This window comes from Ruditapes philippinarum, unplaced genomic scaffold (assembly GCF_026571515.1).
Source record: "Ruditapes philippinarum isolate M1 unplaced genomic scaffold, ASM2657151v2 ctg3217_1_1_1_1, whole genome shotgun sequence".
In the NCBI taxonomy this organism is placed as follows: Eukaryota; Metazoa; Mollusca; class Bivalvia; order Venerida; family Veneridae; genus Ruditapes; species Ruditapes philippinarum.
Window position 1 is genome coordinate 21974 of NW_026854318.1, and position 16462 is coordinate 38435.

At 29.6% G+C, this 16462-nt stretch overlaps 1 protein-coding gene across 1 annotated transcript; it reads right to left on the reverse strand.

Annotated features, from left to right (window-relative positions):
- Positions 1 to 1213: 1213 nt before the first annotated feature.
- LOC132739781 (multiple epidermal growth factor-like domains protein 11) lies at positions 1214 to 15141 on the reverse strand. Its single transcript, XM_060727575.1, has 15 exons — positions 15094 to 15141; positions 12396 to 12444; positions 10112 to 12049; positions 9698 to 9815; positions 8985 to 9082; positions 7886 to 8100; positions 7340 to 7456; positions 6190 to 6277; positions 4792 to 4856; positions 4287 to 4323; positions 3538 to 3644; positions 2813 to 2935; positions 2209 to 2357; positions 1825 to 1960; positions 1214 to 1330 (listed from the first exon to the last, which is right to left on the reverse strand). Exons 1-15 carry the CDS (start codon positions 15139 to 15141, stop codon positions 1214 to 1216), a joined length of 3405 nt encoding a protein of 1134 aa, XP_060583558.1.
- Positions 15142 to 16462: the final 1321 nt, after the last annotated feature.

A 16462-nucleotide genomic window follows, 5' to 3' on the forward strand; every position in this document is an offset into this window, starting at 1 on the left:
TTAACTATTCTATTCCGTATATTAGTTAAAAATATTAACAGGTATCATTCCGAAATACTCATGAAACCTGGCGACTGTTCACTGCGCTGCAAATTCTTCTGACGTCACCATTTTTACTTTCCTATTTTGTATGAAATATTTTCATTGTTCGTTCTTTTAATTGAAAAGCAAATTATTTGACATGCCCTGGGAAGTCAAAACAATGTTTGTCTTTACTGACAATTTTTAAGAAACTAGACTAGATACTTTGTTATTGATTTGTTGTAATGTAAATTAATAAGTTTTTAGGTAATATGTGTGAATAATCATCTATTGGCGTAAAAAATGAACCGAATTTCTGGGACAACCATCGTATGTTTATTGACATTTCTCATCCGCTACACAGTTTGAACGTTTTGACTGGGCAGTTTTTGAATAAAAATTACTATCCTCGAGATGCTCATTGTAAGGCTTATATTCTCTTGACTTTTTATATAGTAACAAGACATGAAAAAATTCGGTTCTTTATTTCAAAGCGATTATATATTTAGATAATTTAGTAAATTTTCAAATTTAAAAATCTGGTACAACAATGCATACATTCAGTCCTCTAGTTTTCTTGTAACAAGTGGAATATAGAAAACTTAAAAATATAAGAAGATATTTACAAAATAATCATTATTTTCTTTTATCGAAATATAAGTAATTTCTATACATGAAATGTATGTAAAATATTTTCTATATGATTGTTCTTTCTCAAAATAATCTTTTACTTTGTTTTTCATCTACAGAAAAAGACTGTCGAAGATTCTGTTACTGTTTTTGTGTGATTTTATATCATTAATATGATGTTCAAATAAAGGTTAATCAATATTTTAAGTTCCAAAAAGCATTATTTGCAAAGATATAACCGACCTTACATTTCATATAAATAAAGGGAGGTAATTAGAAATTTATTTTCTATAAAGTCTAAGCCAAATCTTTAAAAAAAAAATGATCCATATATTTCAATGATTACAAATAATGCGTAAAAACTTCACACATTTGCAGTACATATTTAACATAATCTTGATTGTTTGAAAATTGTTTTAGAAGAATAATTATAAACATATATAAAATTTCACTTAAATGTTGTTACATCCTTTATTACAACATACATGCTCTTTAACTCCTAGAATGAATTATAGTCAATAGATAATCATAGCTAAATGACTAGACCATTTCATGTATATCGTCAACAGCCAATGTACGCTCTTGAGTATTGTGATGAACTACTCCATCGCAGCGCCTTTACTGATGTGTCAGAAGATAGAAGGTGTAACAAAGCCTCGTGAAGGAATTTGTACTGCTCCTAAAATGTTTATAACGTTTACATTTTAAAAGAGATTGTAATTATAATAACTTACAGACATCTTAGCCATGAGATTTTATTGTAAAATCAAGAAGAAATGATATTCGTAATGCAAATCAGATGTAAAATCTTAATACGATAATGTATTTTTGTCTTGTTGATATGAATATTTAGTTTTATGAATACACGTTTAAATAGATTTTCAATCCAACAGCTAAAGCTTATACAGAAATGTTCTGTTTTTAAATTAATTGAAGTTGTTTATAATGAATGACTCAGTGTACTCACCCTTTGTATGACACAAACCGTACACAAAAGTTTGTTATTAAGTATTGACATCAATAAGTTAAGTCTCTTTAGCTTGCAATTAAGAAATAATGAACATTGTTTCGTGTTTAATAAAATATTGTAGTCCAATAACACAAACAGATGGACGTATGTCTCAATTTTATTGTTATGCCTTTTTAATTCGAGATAGTGAAATGACAACATACCACTGTTTGTACTAAATTAACTCGATCTTCTCTTAAGTTTCTGACACAAGCAAATATGTCCACGGTGCCCTCAGCAACTCCCTCATTGGCTAATATATCTAATGCCAGAAATGTTCCTGTTCGTCCTACACCAGCACTACAAAAGATAGTACATGAGTGACAATCATTTTGTAACCCATATACCCGTACTCGGAGTTTCCTAATGTTTCTTAATAAAAACACAAATAACTAAAGTACATATTTTACAAGATTCTTATCATTGTGGTTTAGCTGTAAAAAATTTCAAACAGGTTAAAATATGTCCCTAACCATATTAAATGCAAGATACTATTTTTTTACTTATTATATTCCAGTTTTGATATGACACAGAATATGAACTGATACCTGCAGTGGACAAGTATAGGCCCCAGCTCAAATCTAGGTATTCTTGTCAATTTCTCCCAAAACTCGATCATGCCATGGACATCCCGCGGTGTACTCTTGTCTGGCCAGGCTGTGAAATGCATCTGATACAGTATTCTCTTTTCAGTTTTCTGTATGAATTAAGCCATTTCCAATATGTTTATATGTATATCTTGTCTATTTGTATTTTCCTTAAGGTATTTATATTTTTATCTCTATTTTGTAAGATTCATTATTTCTGATAAATTACAATAATTTTTCTCCTATTACTTACACCTTGCATTGCTTTTTTAAAAAAGATAAAACTACTCCGAATACACCTATGTCAGAAAAAAACATTCCTTAGAAAAGGAAAATATAATTTTAATATTTTAAAAAAGCGTATTTGCCCCTGTTGGTGGTTTAAAACTGCCAAATTCCGAGAGTTTTTGCATCTAACATACCCTCTCAGTATTTTTTTTTTACATCTTGATCTTGTTTTCACTTGGTTTTAGTGACCTCCTTTTCTAAGTTATGTTAACTATTGTAAGTAAAAACAAATAGTTTGGGTATTCGTTTTTGACTAATGACATGTAAACATCTTTACCTCAACAGAGAAAATCCTGACTGTGAAACAAGGATATATCTCCTCAGACTGGCATGTTACTTTCACGTCTTCATACATCATGCATACATCTTTATCCGGCCAGTATTTGTCACATTTCTGAACCTGTGTTTTATAGATATAAGTCAATAAAATCACTTTGATATTTTTAGTACATGAAGTATATCTTTCAATTGATGTCATTTAATAATATGTCAATACAATTTAATAAAAACATAGTTTTTAACTTGTTATCAAATTGAAAGTGACATTATACCAATCAAAAGTAAATGGTCAGTAAATTATTCAAACATCTTGATATTTTTTGCCATAATTGTATTTACTATGACAAATAATATATTACGAACATTTCTATCAATATCGTGGCAAAGTATCATAAACGTTATCAATTATTGGTCAATTACCATTATAATAAGTAATCTTCTTAAATAAACTGCTAGTTTTATTTAACTGTACAGCGAAAAGAAATGAACATATTGTATCCTTAAACTCATGTAATAAATGTTTATACTTTTTACATTATTAAAGTAAAACCAATAGTTTGCAAATATGAATAAAATAATTACTATACACGTTTTTCCTAAAAAATGAACGAAATATAAACAGGTATTCTTCCTTAAACAGACGCCTTGTTCAGTTGAATGAATGAATATCATAGATAATGTGTCAATTAATCAACCAAACAACTCCAAAGTTTGGAAACTTACCCCTTGTTCTATAAGATTTGTCAGCATAACTATTTTACAAACTTTTTCTTGCCAAACCATATTCCAGAATACTCCAAAATCATTCCCCATTTGCTTAACTGTTGGTCCTGTAAATGATATTTGTTACGGTTTTAAATAATGTAATTAATTATTTATTTTCGATACATTCTATTTCATTAAATTAAGTAATTAATGACCTTTTTAAAAATTAGCAACACTTTTATAAGATACTACGTTTATATGACAGCGCCGGCTTATATTTCAATTATTGTTAACTGTTTATGTACGCTACTAAGATCTTTTTTTTAAATTTATTATCTCTTAACAATTATAAATGACTGAAACACGCAGTATGCTAATGTGATGTACTGTTAGCAACTCCCTTTTCTACTTTTATTGAAACCTTTATATATTAGAATAAGCAAGGTTTTACGCCCCAGTCCAACAAAGCAATAAATTTAAAATTGGTCATGAAGTGTAAAGATCATGTATGTGTATGTATTTATGTATTTGTGTTTTTTTGACGAATCGCAAAATATATCTTGTTATTCCGCAGTAAATAATATGTCTTATTCAAAATCATATAAGACTTGGCTGCTTTGAAGCTACTTGAACTGTTCCGCAATCCAAAGCAGGGCAATAATTGAGCAGGATAAGGTTAAGAATATGATTTTTCACTCCATAGTTTTGTAACATGTATATAAATTATATAATAATAAAATGATAACAGAGATGTGTAAAATACATACCTAAAGATGCTATATAAACCTTTTGTCTTTTATAACCCTAGAATTGGAACAAAGCTTCAATATTGCATTAAACACAATAGAACGGAGTTCATCAGTCTGAAGTAATACTACTATAATAAGTAAATTATTGTCCTCAGTTGTGAAATTAATGAATATCCGATAAAAGTTTTATACATTAAATGTGCATATGGTGATAATAAATCGATTTTAACTTTATGTCAATGTATTTAGATAAGTATTTACCAAATACTAACCAAAGATCAACATATAGTATAAATAAGTGTTAGGTATGAGCGAACTCGTTAACTAGTACAAATACAACCTCAAAAATAGAAGGGCTTCAATTATTCAACTGTACGATTTTCACGACAAGGGGCATTTGGTTTAAGTATTTTATTATTAAGCGTTTTGTTGTTTTCTATTTTTTCCCATTCAATTATACCTTTCTCTGTAACGAACTGTTAACGTTTATAAGAAGTTTATGTTATATATCAATCTTACTCACGTCTATATAACTGGCATTGATGTAGTCTGATTCTCTGTTCTTAAGAATAACCCTTCTGTTGTCATCTGTAAGAAATAATCATAAAATAAAATATTTATCAAACATCTACGGTATCATATTTCGTTCACAAAATTTCGCCAGTAAACACGCGATAACTATCACCTCTAAATAAAAGGGCTAATTCGTAATAACATAATTCTTAAATTTCGCTTATCAGAGACGCTAATTATCGTGTGTTAAATTTCGCCAGTCTCTCATGCAATAATTGGCGCGTGAAGAACACACAGCATACGAAAATAAAGACGATAAATATCGAGGTGTAGTTTTCATATTTCGCTAGCAAAATTTTATCTATTTTCTAGAAAGGCGATACTCATCATTGTCGCTAGTCTCTCGTGCGATATTTAGCGCGTTAAGGACACACAACATACAAAAATTAAAACGATGAGTATCAAGGCAAAGTTATCATATTTACCTGTTCTCTAGAAAAGGCGATAATCATCGCCCGAAAGACTAGCGAAATTTATGAAATACGAGAGGAGATAATTATCGCGTGTTAAATTTCGCCAGTCTCTCATGCAATAATTAGCGCGTAAAGAACACACAGCATACGAAAATAAAGACGATAAATATCGATGCGTAGTTTCATTTTTCGCTAGCAAAAATTTTTCTATTTTCTAGAATGGCGATAATCATCATTGTCGTTAGTCTCTAATGCAATAATTAGCGCGTTAAGAACACACAACATACAAAAATTAAAACGATGAATATCAAGGCAAAGTTTTCATATTTACTTGTGCTCTAGAAAAGGCAATAATCATCGCCCGAAAGACTAGCGAAATTTATGAAAAACGAGAGGCGATAATTATCGCGTGTTACTAGTAAAATATTGTATAGTAGACGAAATAGGACACCGTTTATATCTGTGCAGCTTTTCCTTTTCAATAAAGAACACATCGTACGGTTGTGCATATGTTATGCAAACGAAGTTTAGTGTAAAAGAACATAAATTCACATTAATCTTAAAGCTACATTAGAAAAAGGTCATAAAAACTGAAATAGCTACATTTCGGTTATATAATTGGTTAAATATCGACTTCCGTACGCCTTTATGCCATCCAAACATAAACAGAAATATACGAAAGAAACAATTATTTGATGAATTCAATAGAGTACTTTAAGACAAATGACAAAATTATGTACTTATAATAATTAATTCCTTTCAGAAATACGGAGGAAAAATTGATTAACAAACAAATATTTTCTAAAAAAAAGCGCATAAAATATAATTTCAGAAAATTCTTGGTCTGTTATTTTGTTGGGTCAATTTCGTAATTGTGACTTAATGTTCGTCTTCGTATTGTTTTAAAATTGGCATGTTTTAATGTGTTAACTCACATGGACACACATCTTTATAACGATTTTTCATCAGGTTTTCTGCCTTCTGTGATTCGTAGAACGGTTTAATAAGTCCATCTGGTAAATTCTGAAAGTACAAACAAACTTTGATTTGTACATGCATTTCTATACTGTTTGTGATATGAAATGTATGACATAAATGCTATATGAGTAACTTAAGGTTCAGAAATCGAAAGGAAACGAATCTGATTAATATCTTAGTTAGTCAAAGACAAATACAAATATATGTATAACATAACATCATCATTATTTTTTTAATATCCTGTTTAGTCGACAAAGGAAATTATAACTTTATTTACGTCCGTATATAATAACTGAAAATCGATAGTATATTTATTTATTTGAAACATTATAAATATCCCTGTCATGATCATCATCATCATCATCATTATAATTATTATTATTATCATTATTATTATCATTATGTTTATTATTATCCATTGCATTATATTTAGTCACTGTTATATTTAAGTATCCAGCGGTCTATAGTATCCGTTCTTGTCATAACATATAACGTTGTTGATAATTAATACATCTAAAATTATATTTTCCAAAGTCTTAACATCTTGGGTAATGTATTATGAACCCAATTTTAGAGATACTTAATGTATTTTTTTTTCAAATTTGTAATTCATATTCATTCTGCTAGTATTGGAATATTCTACTGTTTGTCACAAAAAAGCTATTAAATAAGTAATGTATAATATTAAATAAAACATGTACACTGATGGGTAATTGATGGGTTACACGACATGCCTTAAATGCTAGTTCTGCTACATCAGGGTTTGGGGGGGGGGGGGGAGGGTCATCATTTACATAGGTTGGCACAAAAGGGGCATAACTTTGCCTAAATGTATTTTAGGATTACTTGTGTTGTTGATTTGTTACCTCAGAATACCCAAACGCGTATGTTCTCATGTAAACAGCTATTCATTTATTAGTTACATGGCACTAGTAGCGACACTTTGTATTTACAGAAGAAACAAAATATATCTACGGATAAACAGCGTGGTAACATGACTAGGGAATAATGAAACAAACAACGACCATCCAAAAATGCCCTCTCTAAAGTCGTGCGGGTAGAGACATAAAAAAACATCCACCAAAAGAGACTGTGTTTGAAAGTTACCATAAATTCCTGAGAATACTCTATATCTGTTTTATTTTCACTTATTTCCCGGAGTTGATTAACTGGAACTCTTCTTCTTAAATAATCCTCTGCATTTGCGTATAAAACCTCGTCAATCTGCATTTCAAATCAAGTATGAACACATTTTACAACAGACCTTTAAATCTGTAAAAATAAACTCATTTTATAAACTATATTAATCTATTTTATTTTTCTAAAACCAATTTTTATACAACAAATGATTAACAAAAATAACAAAATATTAATTGGACCGTGACACATATTATGTACAATTATAATACAATGGATCATATAACGAAATTAATCGCTTTCATGTCTAACTCGAATCACAAAATTATATTTTTTAAGCATAAATCTATATAAATAGTTGCAATAAAACAAGTAAAATCACAAATATATCCTTGCAACAAGATGACCATTGCTTTTACTCGATACCAAATGGCAAATGATAAAGAGAAAGAATGACTTGGTGGCCATGAGAGAAACTCAAAGTTATCTTTATTTGGACTTATTGTTCCGCTATACCGATTCCTTGACTTCAACAACTTCATTTGCATTGTCTTCATTTCCTTCAACAATATCAGGAACTTGTTTTCTCTGAATACTTGCATATTCGGCAACGTTATCATAAACACTTTCCTGTATGGGTGGTTCACAAACATTTATTGCTGCATTGCCTAAATCAGCTAAATTTTGGTAAACTATTCGTCGTGCGTCTTGTTGCCGTCGGTTATTCTCGTCTAAATAAACAAAACAAACAGTGTAATTTGTTTGATAAAAGGTATAACAAAGTGTTGTTTATCTTCAACTTTTTGCTGATTGCGGTGATACATTGTATCATTATCGAAGGTAAGTTTTTTATGTTGTCATTATTTTTCTTTGTTTTATTATGAATATATTATTTAAGTATTTAACCATTGACGGCTGAAATATCAGACATAACACTTTTATGATTATATTTCCTTTTCACATGGACTGTAAGATAATTAATAAAAAAATGATATATGTTATCAACCGTTGCCAAACTATCGATCTAAATTTATTTTTAATTATTGTTATAACGTTGAGATGTGCAAGTGTATTAATTATTTATTTTATTAAACTCTGATTAACTGGGGTTCCGAGATAACTTATACTCTTTATTTGACTTTACCAGTACCGGGGTGACAATAATTGTCTTTAAATTTTGATAAATTAATTCAAATAAAATCAAGGTATTAAATGAAGTAAAAAATGAATATAAATAAAATAGTATTGAACTGACAAATATCATTTAATAGTATTTAATATAGTTTCGTTTATTTATTTGGAAAGGAAATAACTTTCATTCATTTTTCTTGCAATTTACAAAAGTTCGTACGAAATATTACTCAACTAGAATAATATGTCAGAAAAGATTAATCAGTAAGCCCATTATGATAAATGACGAATACAATACTGCTTCCTCGTGTTATGATTAAGTGCCCTGTAGAACAATGTCTTATTCATCTCAGGATATTAAATAATGTATTAATTTACAATTGTTACACCAAAATTTATTTTCCTTATTTCTGACAAGTTAAATGAAAAAGTTGTGCAGATTATTAAATGCTAAAAATACATAATTAAAAGATTTTACTATTACGTTCAGAAGGTAGTATTTCTTGTGATCTTCTAACTTGTCTGTTAGTTATAGAATCGCTTAAATTCCCCGTCACCAGATTTTTCTGTTTTGTAATATAACTGAAAATACAACAAACATGCAAGTTCAACTTTTATTAGCCAGACATCTCCTTTTTTCAAATAAACTTGCGTACGCAATTGTTATAACAGAATATCATTTTTTATGTTTGTTGAAACAGGTTTGTAAAAACGTAGAGGAAAATGAATACAAATATAAGTAAACTAACACTTTTAATCTAACGCAGCATACCGTGATGCTTTAATAATTCAAACAAACAATTTGAAAATATTTTATTGTATATACTTCAAAAGCACAATATGCCTAAAAATGTGTGTTTTCCATCCCTAGAACCAAAAAATACGTGGGTTATATAACGTTGAAAATGAATAATATTACAGCATGTTCGATACTTACCACTTGAAGAAATAAGCGAAGACTATGAAATTATTTGTCATGAAAGTAGCTAAATGTGAAGAAAGTAGTATTTTCATTTCCATAAATAATACTAAATCACTATCACTGTACTTAAAACCAAAACGCAACATAATCAAACGATGGTTCCGGAGTTTGTTAAAGTTACCTTAAATAACAGTTGTTTTGATTTACAAACTATTTAAGTATTTTTAGCATAATCATACGGGTTTTATTTATGTTATGATATAATCAACTCAAACCTTGTTATTAGAAATATTCCCATAATGACCGCAACAAGGATCAAAATGACAAGAGAAACAATCAGCAAACCAATATGAATAGGTTGTAATAAGCTGCTTGAAATTCCGTCTGGGTTTACTGTAAAAGAAAAACAGAAATAAAACATTTTATGTATAAAGTTTGAAAATTATTCAATACCCAATTTGCAAAAATCGTAATCTATGTTTAAAGATGGTGTAAAACTTATTTTGATAATTATTTTTACAAATCATTATTTGTAAATATTTATAAGCAAGAATACTTAACTTACAACTTCATATTTTTTACATGTACTACACGTATGTTAAGGATTTATTTCACAGACTGTCTTACTGTATTCGCGTACACACATTTTCCACCGCATATTATAATTAAATAATGACAATTGCTTTTACCTGTTTTGTCGCATTTGTTTCCAAAGTATCCCAGCTTGCATTCTTTATTACATGTTCCCGTCAAAGAGTCGCAAGTTCGATTTATACATAAATAACTACACACCTGGTCACAAAGTGGTCCATAGAAAGTATCGTTGACACACCGACTACAATTGCCTGACCCACTACAAATGCAATTATTTGGACAATCACACATGTATCCATGATATCCCCCAACACAGCCATGACTGCATGTCCCATTCTCTTTAAAACACGTGTTATTGAGGCAATTATGTGCACACAGCTTCTTACAATACTTTCCCCAGTAACCTTTATTGCAGCCGTTGTCACAAAGGCCGCTCTCTGCATTACAAGACACATTAAAACAATTCGAAGAGCATACATAAAATTCGCATTTGCTTCCATACATTCCATCTGCACATTTTTCACATTTACCTGTTTTGATATTACAAGAAGTATTATTCTTACAGTAACCACATTGTTGGCTACAATTTCGACCAAAGTAACCATTTATGCATGCATCACAAAATGATTCGTGTGTGCATTTCAGACACTGCGAGGGACATGTCTGTTCACACCGTTTACCATGAAATCCACTTGTGCATTGTGCACATTGTCCATTCATAAAACAATAATCTTCCAAACAACCTTTTGAACATTGTTTGTTACAGCGCTTTCCATGAAAACCGTTTTTACAATTATTGCAATTACCTAAAATATTGCATGAACCCAAACAATTTTGCGGGCATGTTAGGTTACAGAACTGTCCGTAAAAACCTGGTATACACGAAAAACACGATTGGTTAATCTGACACCGATTATTCAAACAATTTTCTGGACATTTATATTTACACTGATAACCCCAAAATCCATCTTGACAAGAGTGACATTCTGTTATTGATGTACAAAGATTGCAGTTATTGTAACACCGACTTTCGCAGTTTTGACCAAAATACCCATGACTGCAACGGTTGTCACAAGTTCCATTTAAACATGTATCGTTGCAATTAATGCCGTGAAACCCATCTTTACATTTCGTGCAGTTTGTTTCTGAATAACATGAAAGACACTTGTCAGGGCAATCCTTTTCGCAGTTTGTACCGTATTTTCCGTCTACACAGTCGTCACATGGCCATTTGAAGAACAGCTTACATCGTTCACATTGACCTGTCCATTTGTCACATTTGTTGTCAAGACACCCATTTTTGCACTTACAGGTCAATCCGAAATATCCAGGATTGCAAATAGTGCAACTTTCTTTTAAATCACATGTCAAGCATTCTTCAGGGCAGTCAAATTTGCAATCATGTCCAAACTTTCCAGGAGCACAATCATTGCAATATTGTCCAACATGCGTTTTCCTGCATGAACAGTTACCCATGATTATGTCACAAACATCGTCCTTGCATCCTGAGGAACATTTTTGATCACATAACTTACCGAAGAAACCCTTTATACATTCAGTGCATTCATTTGGTGAAGAACAAGCTGCGCATTTGTCCTCGCAAGGTAAGCATTTTGAATTAAATAGGAAATAACCTTTTGGACATGACTGGCAATTAGTGTCATTTAATTGAAAGTTTTGGATACAAAAATCGCACACCCATTGCGATTTACAAGTTTTACAGCCTGTCAAACATTTTGAACAATCCGTGCCGTTTTTAAAATAACCAGTATCACATTCTAAACATTCGTCAGCCGAGGAACACTTTTTACAACCTTTCGTGCATGGCTGACAATCAATGTTATTTGTAATATCATGTCGAGCATAAAATCCAATGTCACATGTTTTACACGTTTTGCTTGATGAACAATCCTTACAACCATTGGAACAGCTCTTGCATTCCTCATCCAGCAAATAATATCCCGTTCCACACGCATAGCAGTTACCTGTTGACTTACATTTGCAGCCATTCGGACAAAGAGTTTCAATTGATTCTAAAATGAAATAATATTTTTTCATAGAATTGTAAACGCTAATTTTTTAAAACTTAAAACGAATTCAAGACACGTTAGTTCCATCATTTAATCATAACATTTTTAAACGGAAAATTACGATCTTTGTCATTAACCAATACTTCACGTCAAAGGGATTAGAATAAGACAGTTCACACTCCATTAAAATAACAAGCAAAATAACAAGCACTGTTTCTGTCAAATCACAAAAAGTTGTATTATTCAAACATTTTTACAATAACTTTTGAAATACTTAATTATTAGCGCAATATTTACTTGTATTTCAATATACTTTAACTTTTATAAGCACGATATACCAGTTACCTACCACAGCACACTATTACGAAAAACAAGACTGTTAATGTCGAGGTTAACATCTGAAAATAAAAATAAAAATGACAACTAAGATAATGTGTTTATTTATGAGACAAACAGTAATTCATATAAATACGAGATTGTCACTGACTCTCCTGTTGTTGTTGTTTTTTGTTTGGGACATATTCAACATATTCTGGACAAAAGTAGCCGTTTTCTTACAACATATAAACACAATTATGTCAATGATTTTACTGTTGTTTTGGTTTATTAAGCTTATTCTTGACGCAAGAAGTCACTTTTTCCAGATTGATATGCTTCACAACAGCAGGTACGAAGTGTTGTGTGGCATCCCGTACTCTTCTTTGGGGTTGTTATATTTTTCTGCAGACATTTTCACAAAAAATCTTACGATTCATCTTAAGCTTTTGACTTAGATAATCGTAAGTTAAATCTTAATTTTCATTTTCACAAAGACACTCGTAAGTTTAAATTTTATCTTAAGAAAAAAATTCACTTACGATAAAAACATCCCTAGCAATATTCATTTGATATTGATGTGCTTGCTCTATATTTGATTCTGGTTTAAAAATCAAGTAATAAAGAGCTTGAAATATCTATTGAACACAATCAAATGTTAATAAGAACAAAAAAAAAATGATTCAAACTGATATAATTTATGATAATTATAAATATCTTAAAGATTCAGAAAGAAGGTCTACTATGTTATTAATAAATAAAAAAGTACCACTAGTACATGCTGGCAATGATATCGAACTCACCAGATGTACAAATTATTAGTTTTCAATAATACTACAGTATAGTTCACATTTAAACTATTCATAACCCTCTCCAATCTTGTCGTCATCAAGTCATGACGTCACAAATGTTTATGTTGAAAAATAATTATATCTCAATTTGTGTAATTTATAGCATACTGTTTGCTTAATATATATATGGCAACTTTTTGTTTGTTTTTATTCAGTTTAGGTAAGAGATACATGATATTTTACCCTTAAAAGAGAAGCAATTACACTTACGAACGGGGAAGACCTATCGTAAAGTTACGACAGATTTTGCACTTAAGATTTTCTTAAGATTTTTTGTGAAAAGAAGATTTATCATAAGATTTCTCTTACGATAAAAAATTTGTCGTAAGATTTTTTGTAAAATGTCTGCTGGTCTTTAAGGATCATTGATTCTAACACTTCAAAAAAATTTAAAGGGGCGTTAGGAATGCTGCACTTTTTCATTATCTCTCATGTAAAGACGCAATCAAACTGAGACAGCAATTGCCATGTAATTGGTTGTGATGTATGCTTCCGAGATATCACACTTATTCCAGATTTTCATAAATATGTCACGGCTCGCAAAAGCTTCTAAATGACACATCAACATTCTTACAGGATACAGAGTTACAGAAACAATTAAGCTTATTTCTTTAAATCTTTCAATTTTCATTCATTTGAAGGCAATTCAGATTTATTGGGAATAACATAATATTTCACATAGAAACATTGTTTTCAACAAAAAGTGCACTTTTTATAATGCTTTAATATTTGTCTCATTTTCATTCGGCACTTAAATTTCATTTCAAATGATCAGAAAAAGTCAAATATGAATTATTGTTGAGACAGATAAATTCATTTAAAAGTCAATCCCATAAGTAATTGGGGATTTTACTCCTGTGTTATTCTCTTTTTATAGCTATTATAGTAAATATTAGTGGTAATAATAATGAAAATAATGATATCATTTTAATAATTGCTTTAAAATTTCAAGTATTGACATGCAAATCAGTTACCTTTTGAATGAATTAACAATATTCATCAGTTTCATAAATTTTCATATTAAATTGAATCCATAAACTTTCATCGTTTGCGACGCGTAATGCATCAATAGATATTATAATTGAATCATATTTAATCAACTGTCTTATTTTTGTTGTTGTTTTTTTTTTGTATTCTTTTTGATGTTTTTTTTTTAATAAAAAAAAATGTATATTTTACTTCATGTAGCCTCGTTTTAATTTTTGACACGAAAATACACATTTCAAATTCATATTCTTTATCGTGTAGCTTCGTTTTCAAAGTAATCATTTATACAACACTGATTCTTTTTGACTCGTACCTAACTCAAACTCGGCTAGCGTTCGGTTATTTTGGATTTTTACCCGAGACATTATAAGAATCTCATAATACTATCCTAAATGTCCAATAAACATTTGTATCTTATTTAAAATATTTATTTGATACTTATTTCTTGTACAAATCAGTGCTTAAAATTTGCATAGCAAAGGAAAAAAACTATTTACAAACATTTAAAACAGTTGAATTGTGGCAACTAGAACCTTTATAATTACTGTCAAAATAATTATAAATTTTCATAGACTTTTTGGTATTATATTTCACTATAATACTTTAAACATTGGCCAATGAACATTTAGAGTTTCTTTTATAAAATCATTCTTCATTTTTTCATTGATAATAACATCCTTTTAATTCACTAAGTACAAAAAACTTATCAAATTACTTTTGCATTCCATCTAGTCACGTTTTTATATTCTGAATCCAAAAAGTCCATATCAAATTCATTTTGATTTATATTGTCTTATAAGATATGGATTCATTGCCATATGAAATATATAACAAGACACATATTCAAATCAAACGTCGTCTTATATTTCTTTCAATTTTCAGTTTTATACTTACTGTTAATGGTAAGAAGGTTCTAGAGGTGTGGGATGTTACAGTTTTCATTTTCTTTAGCGAATAGATTCAGTTATAGCGATTCTGAAATTTTATGTTTATTTTATTTTCATTGGTGTTGAGAAATCTTCCATTCGAAAAGGTTTAACATTTAAGTCTCCCGGTAATTTTTACATTTTTGTATATGTGATAGACATGTTTATGTGCATACATGGTTTATATATATTATATATATACATATGCGTATGTAATGACTGACAATTCTTTACATCCTTTTAAATTCAGGAAATTAATATAAACCTAAAGACGTACTCAGTACCATACTTAGAAATAATGTATTTTTGTTAAAGATCTAATTGTAGGACACTCTAAATACAATACGGCAAAATATTTACCAGCCCAGTGAGACAATATCATTGTTAATTGAAAATATAGAAAATAAAAACTTACGTTTTGGGTTATGTGATCCAATAAATAAATAAATAAATAAATAAATAAATAAATAAATAAATAAATAAATAAATAAAAAAAATAAATAAATAATATTACTGTAAATAAAAATACACTCACCATTTAAAAACGCCCGAAGCAAGAAACAATACATTTGGATTATTCATTGTATATCTACATTGTATGTTACCAATGAGTAGTCTTTGCTTATATGTAAACAGCATTACATACATTTGCATAATTACTAACGATTCTCTGACTTTCCATTTCAAGTGTATGACCAAATATGAGGAAGAAAAGAGAATGAAACAATATGATTATTGTAAAACTAAAATGAACTTTAACATTCATAAAAATGACGGTTGAAGTACAAAATTAATCATGAATAAAACACAAGCGCACTTTTAACAGTGTAATGTTGTTTTAAGAGCACGTGTAGTCTAATATTATGGAAGAAAACTACTAAAAGGAATAACCTTACAAATAATTTTCCTATTTTTATGCTCCCCGATAGGAGAGCAAATAGTCGCCTCTTGTCCGTCAGACCGAATATCCGTCTGTCCAATTTTCTTGTCCGGGACATAGCTTTGACATTACGAGAGTTATCAATAAGAAATGTTGTAGATAGATTGAACTTATTAAGAAAAAGTGCAGTGCACAATTTTTGAAGCTAAAACTCTGCCTTGACTTATTTCCGAGCAATTTCCCTTTGTTCAATTTAACAATAAGAATTTTGTCAGGGACATACATGACATAGCTCTAAAACTACAAGAGATATTAACAGGAAACTTAATAGGTTGATAGATAAAAAAAACATAACTCTGCCTTCCCTTACTTTTGAATTATTGCCCTTTGCCCTTTGTTAATTTTAACATTTTTAATTTTGTCCGAGATATATATCTAAAAACTACAAGAGGTATAA

Excerpts from the sequence above, each read along its gene's own strand:
- LOC132739781 (XM_060727575.1), bottom strand. The coding sequence starts at position 15,141 with ATGAAAACTGTAACATCCCACACCTCTAGAACCTTCTTACCATTAACA. Across the intron at positions 4,324-4,791 it reads TCAATGCCAGTTATATAGAC|GGTTATAAAAGACAAAAGGT; the intron begins GTGAGTAAGATT and ends TTCCAATTCTAG. Across the intron at positions 1,331-1,824 it reads TTAATTTAGTACAAACAGTG|GAGCAGTACAAATTCCTTCA; the intron begins GTATGTTGTCAT and ends TAAACATTTTAG.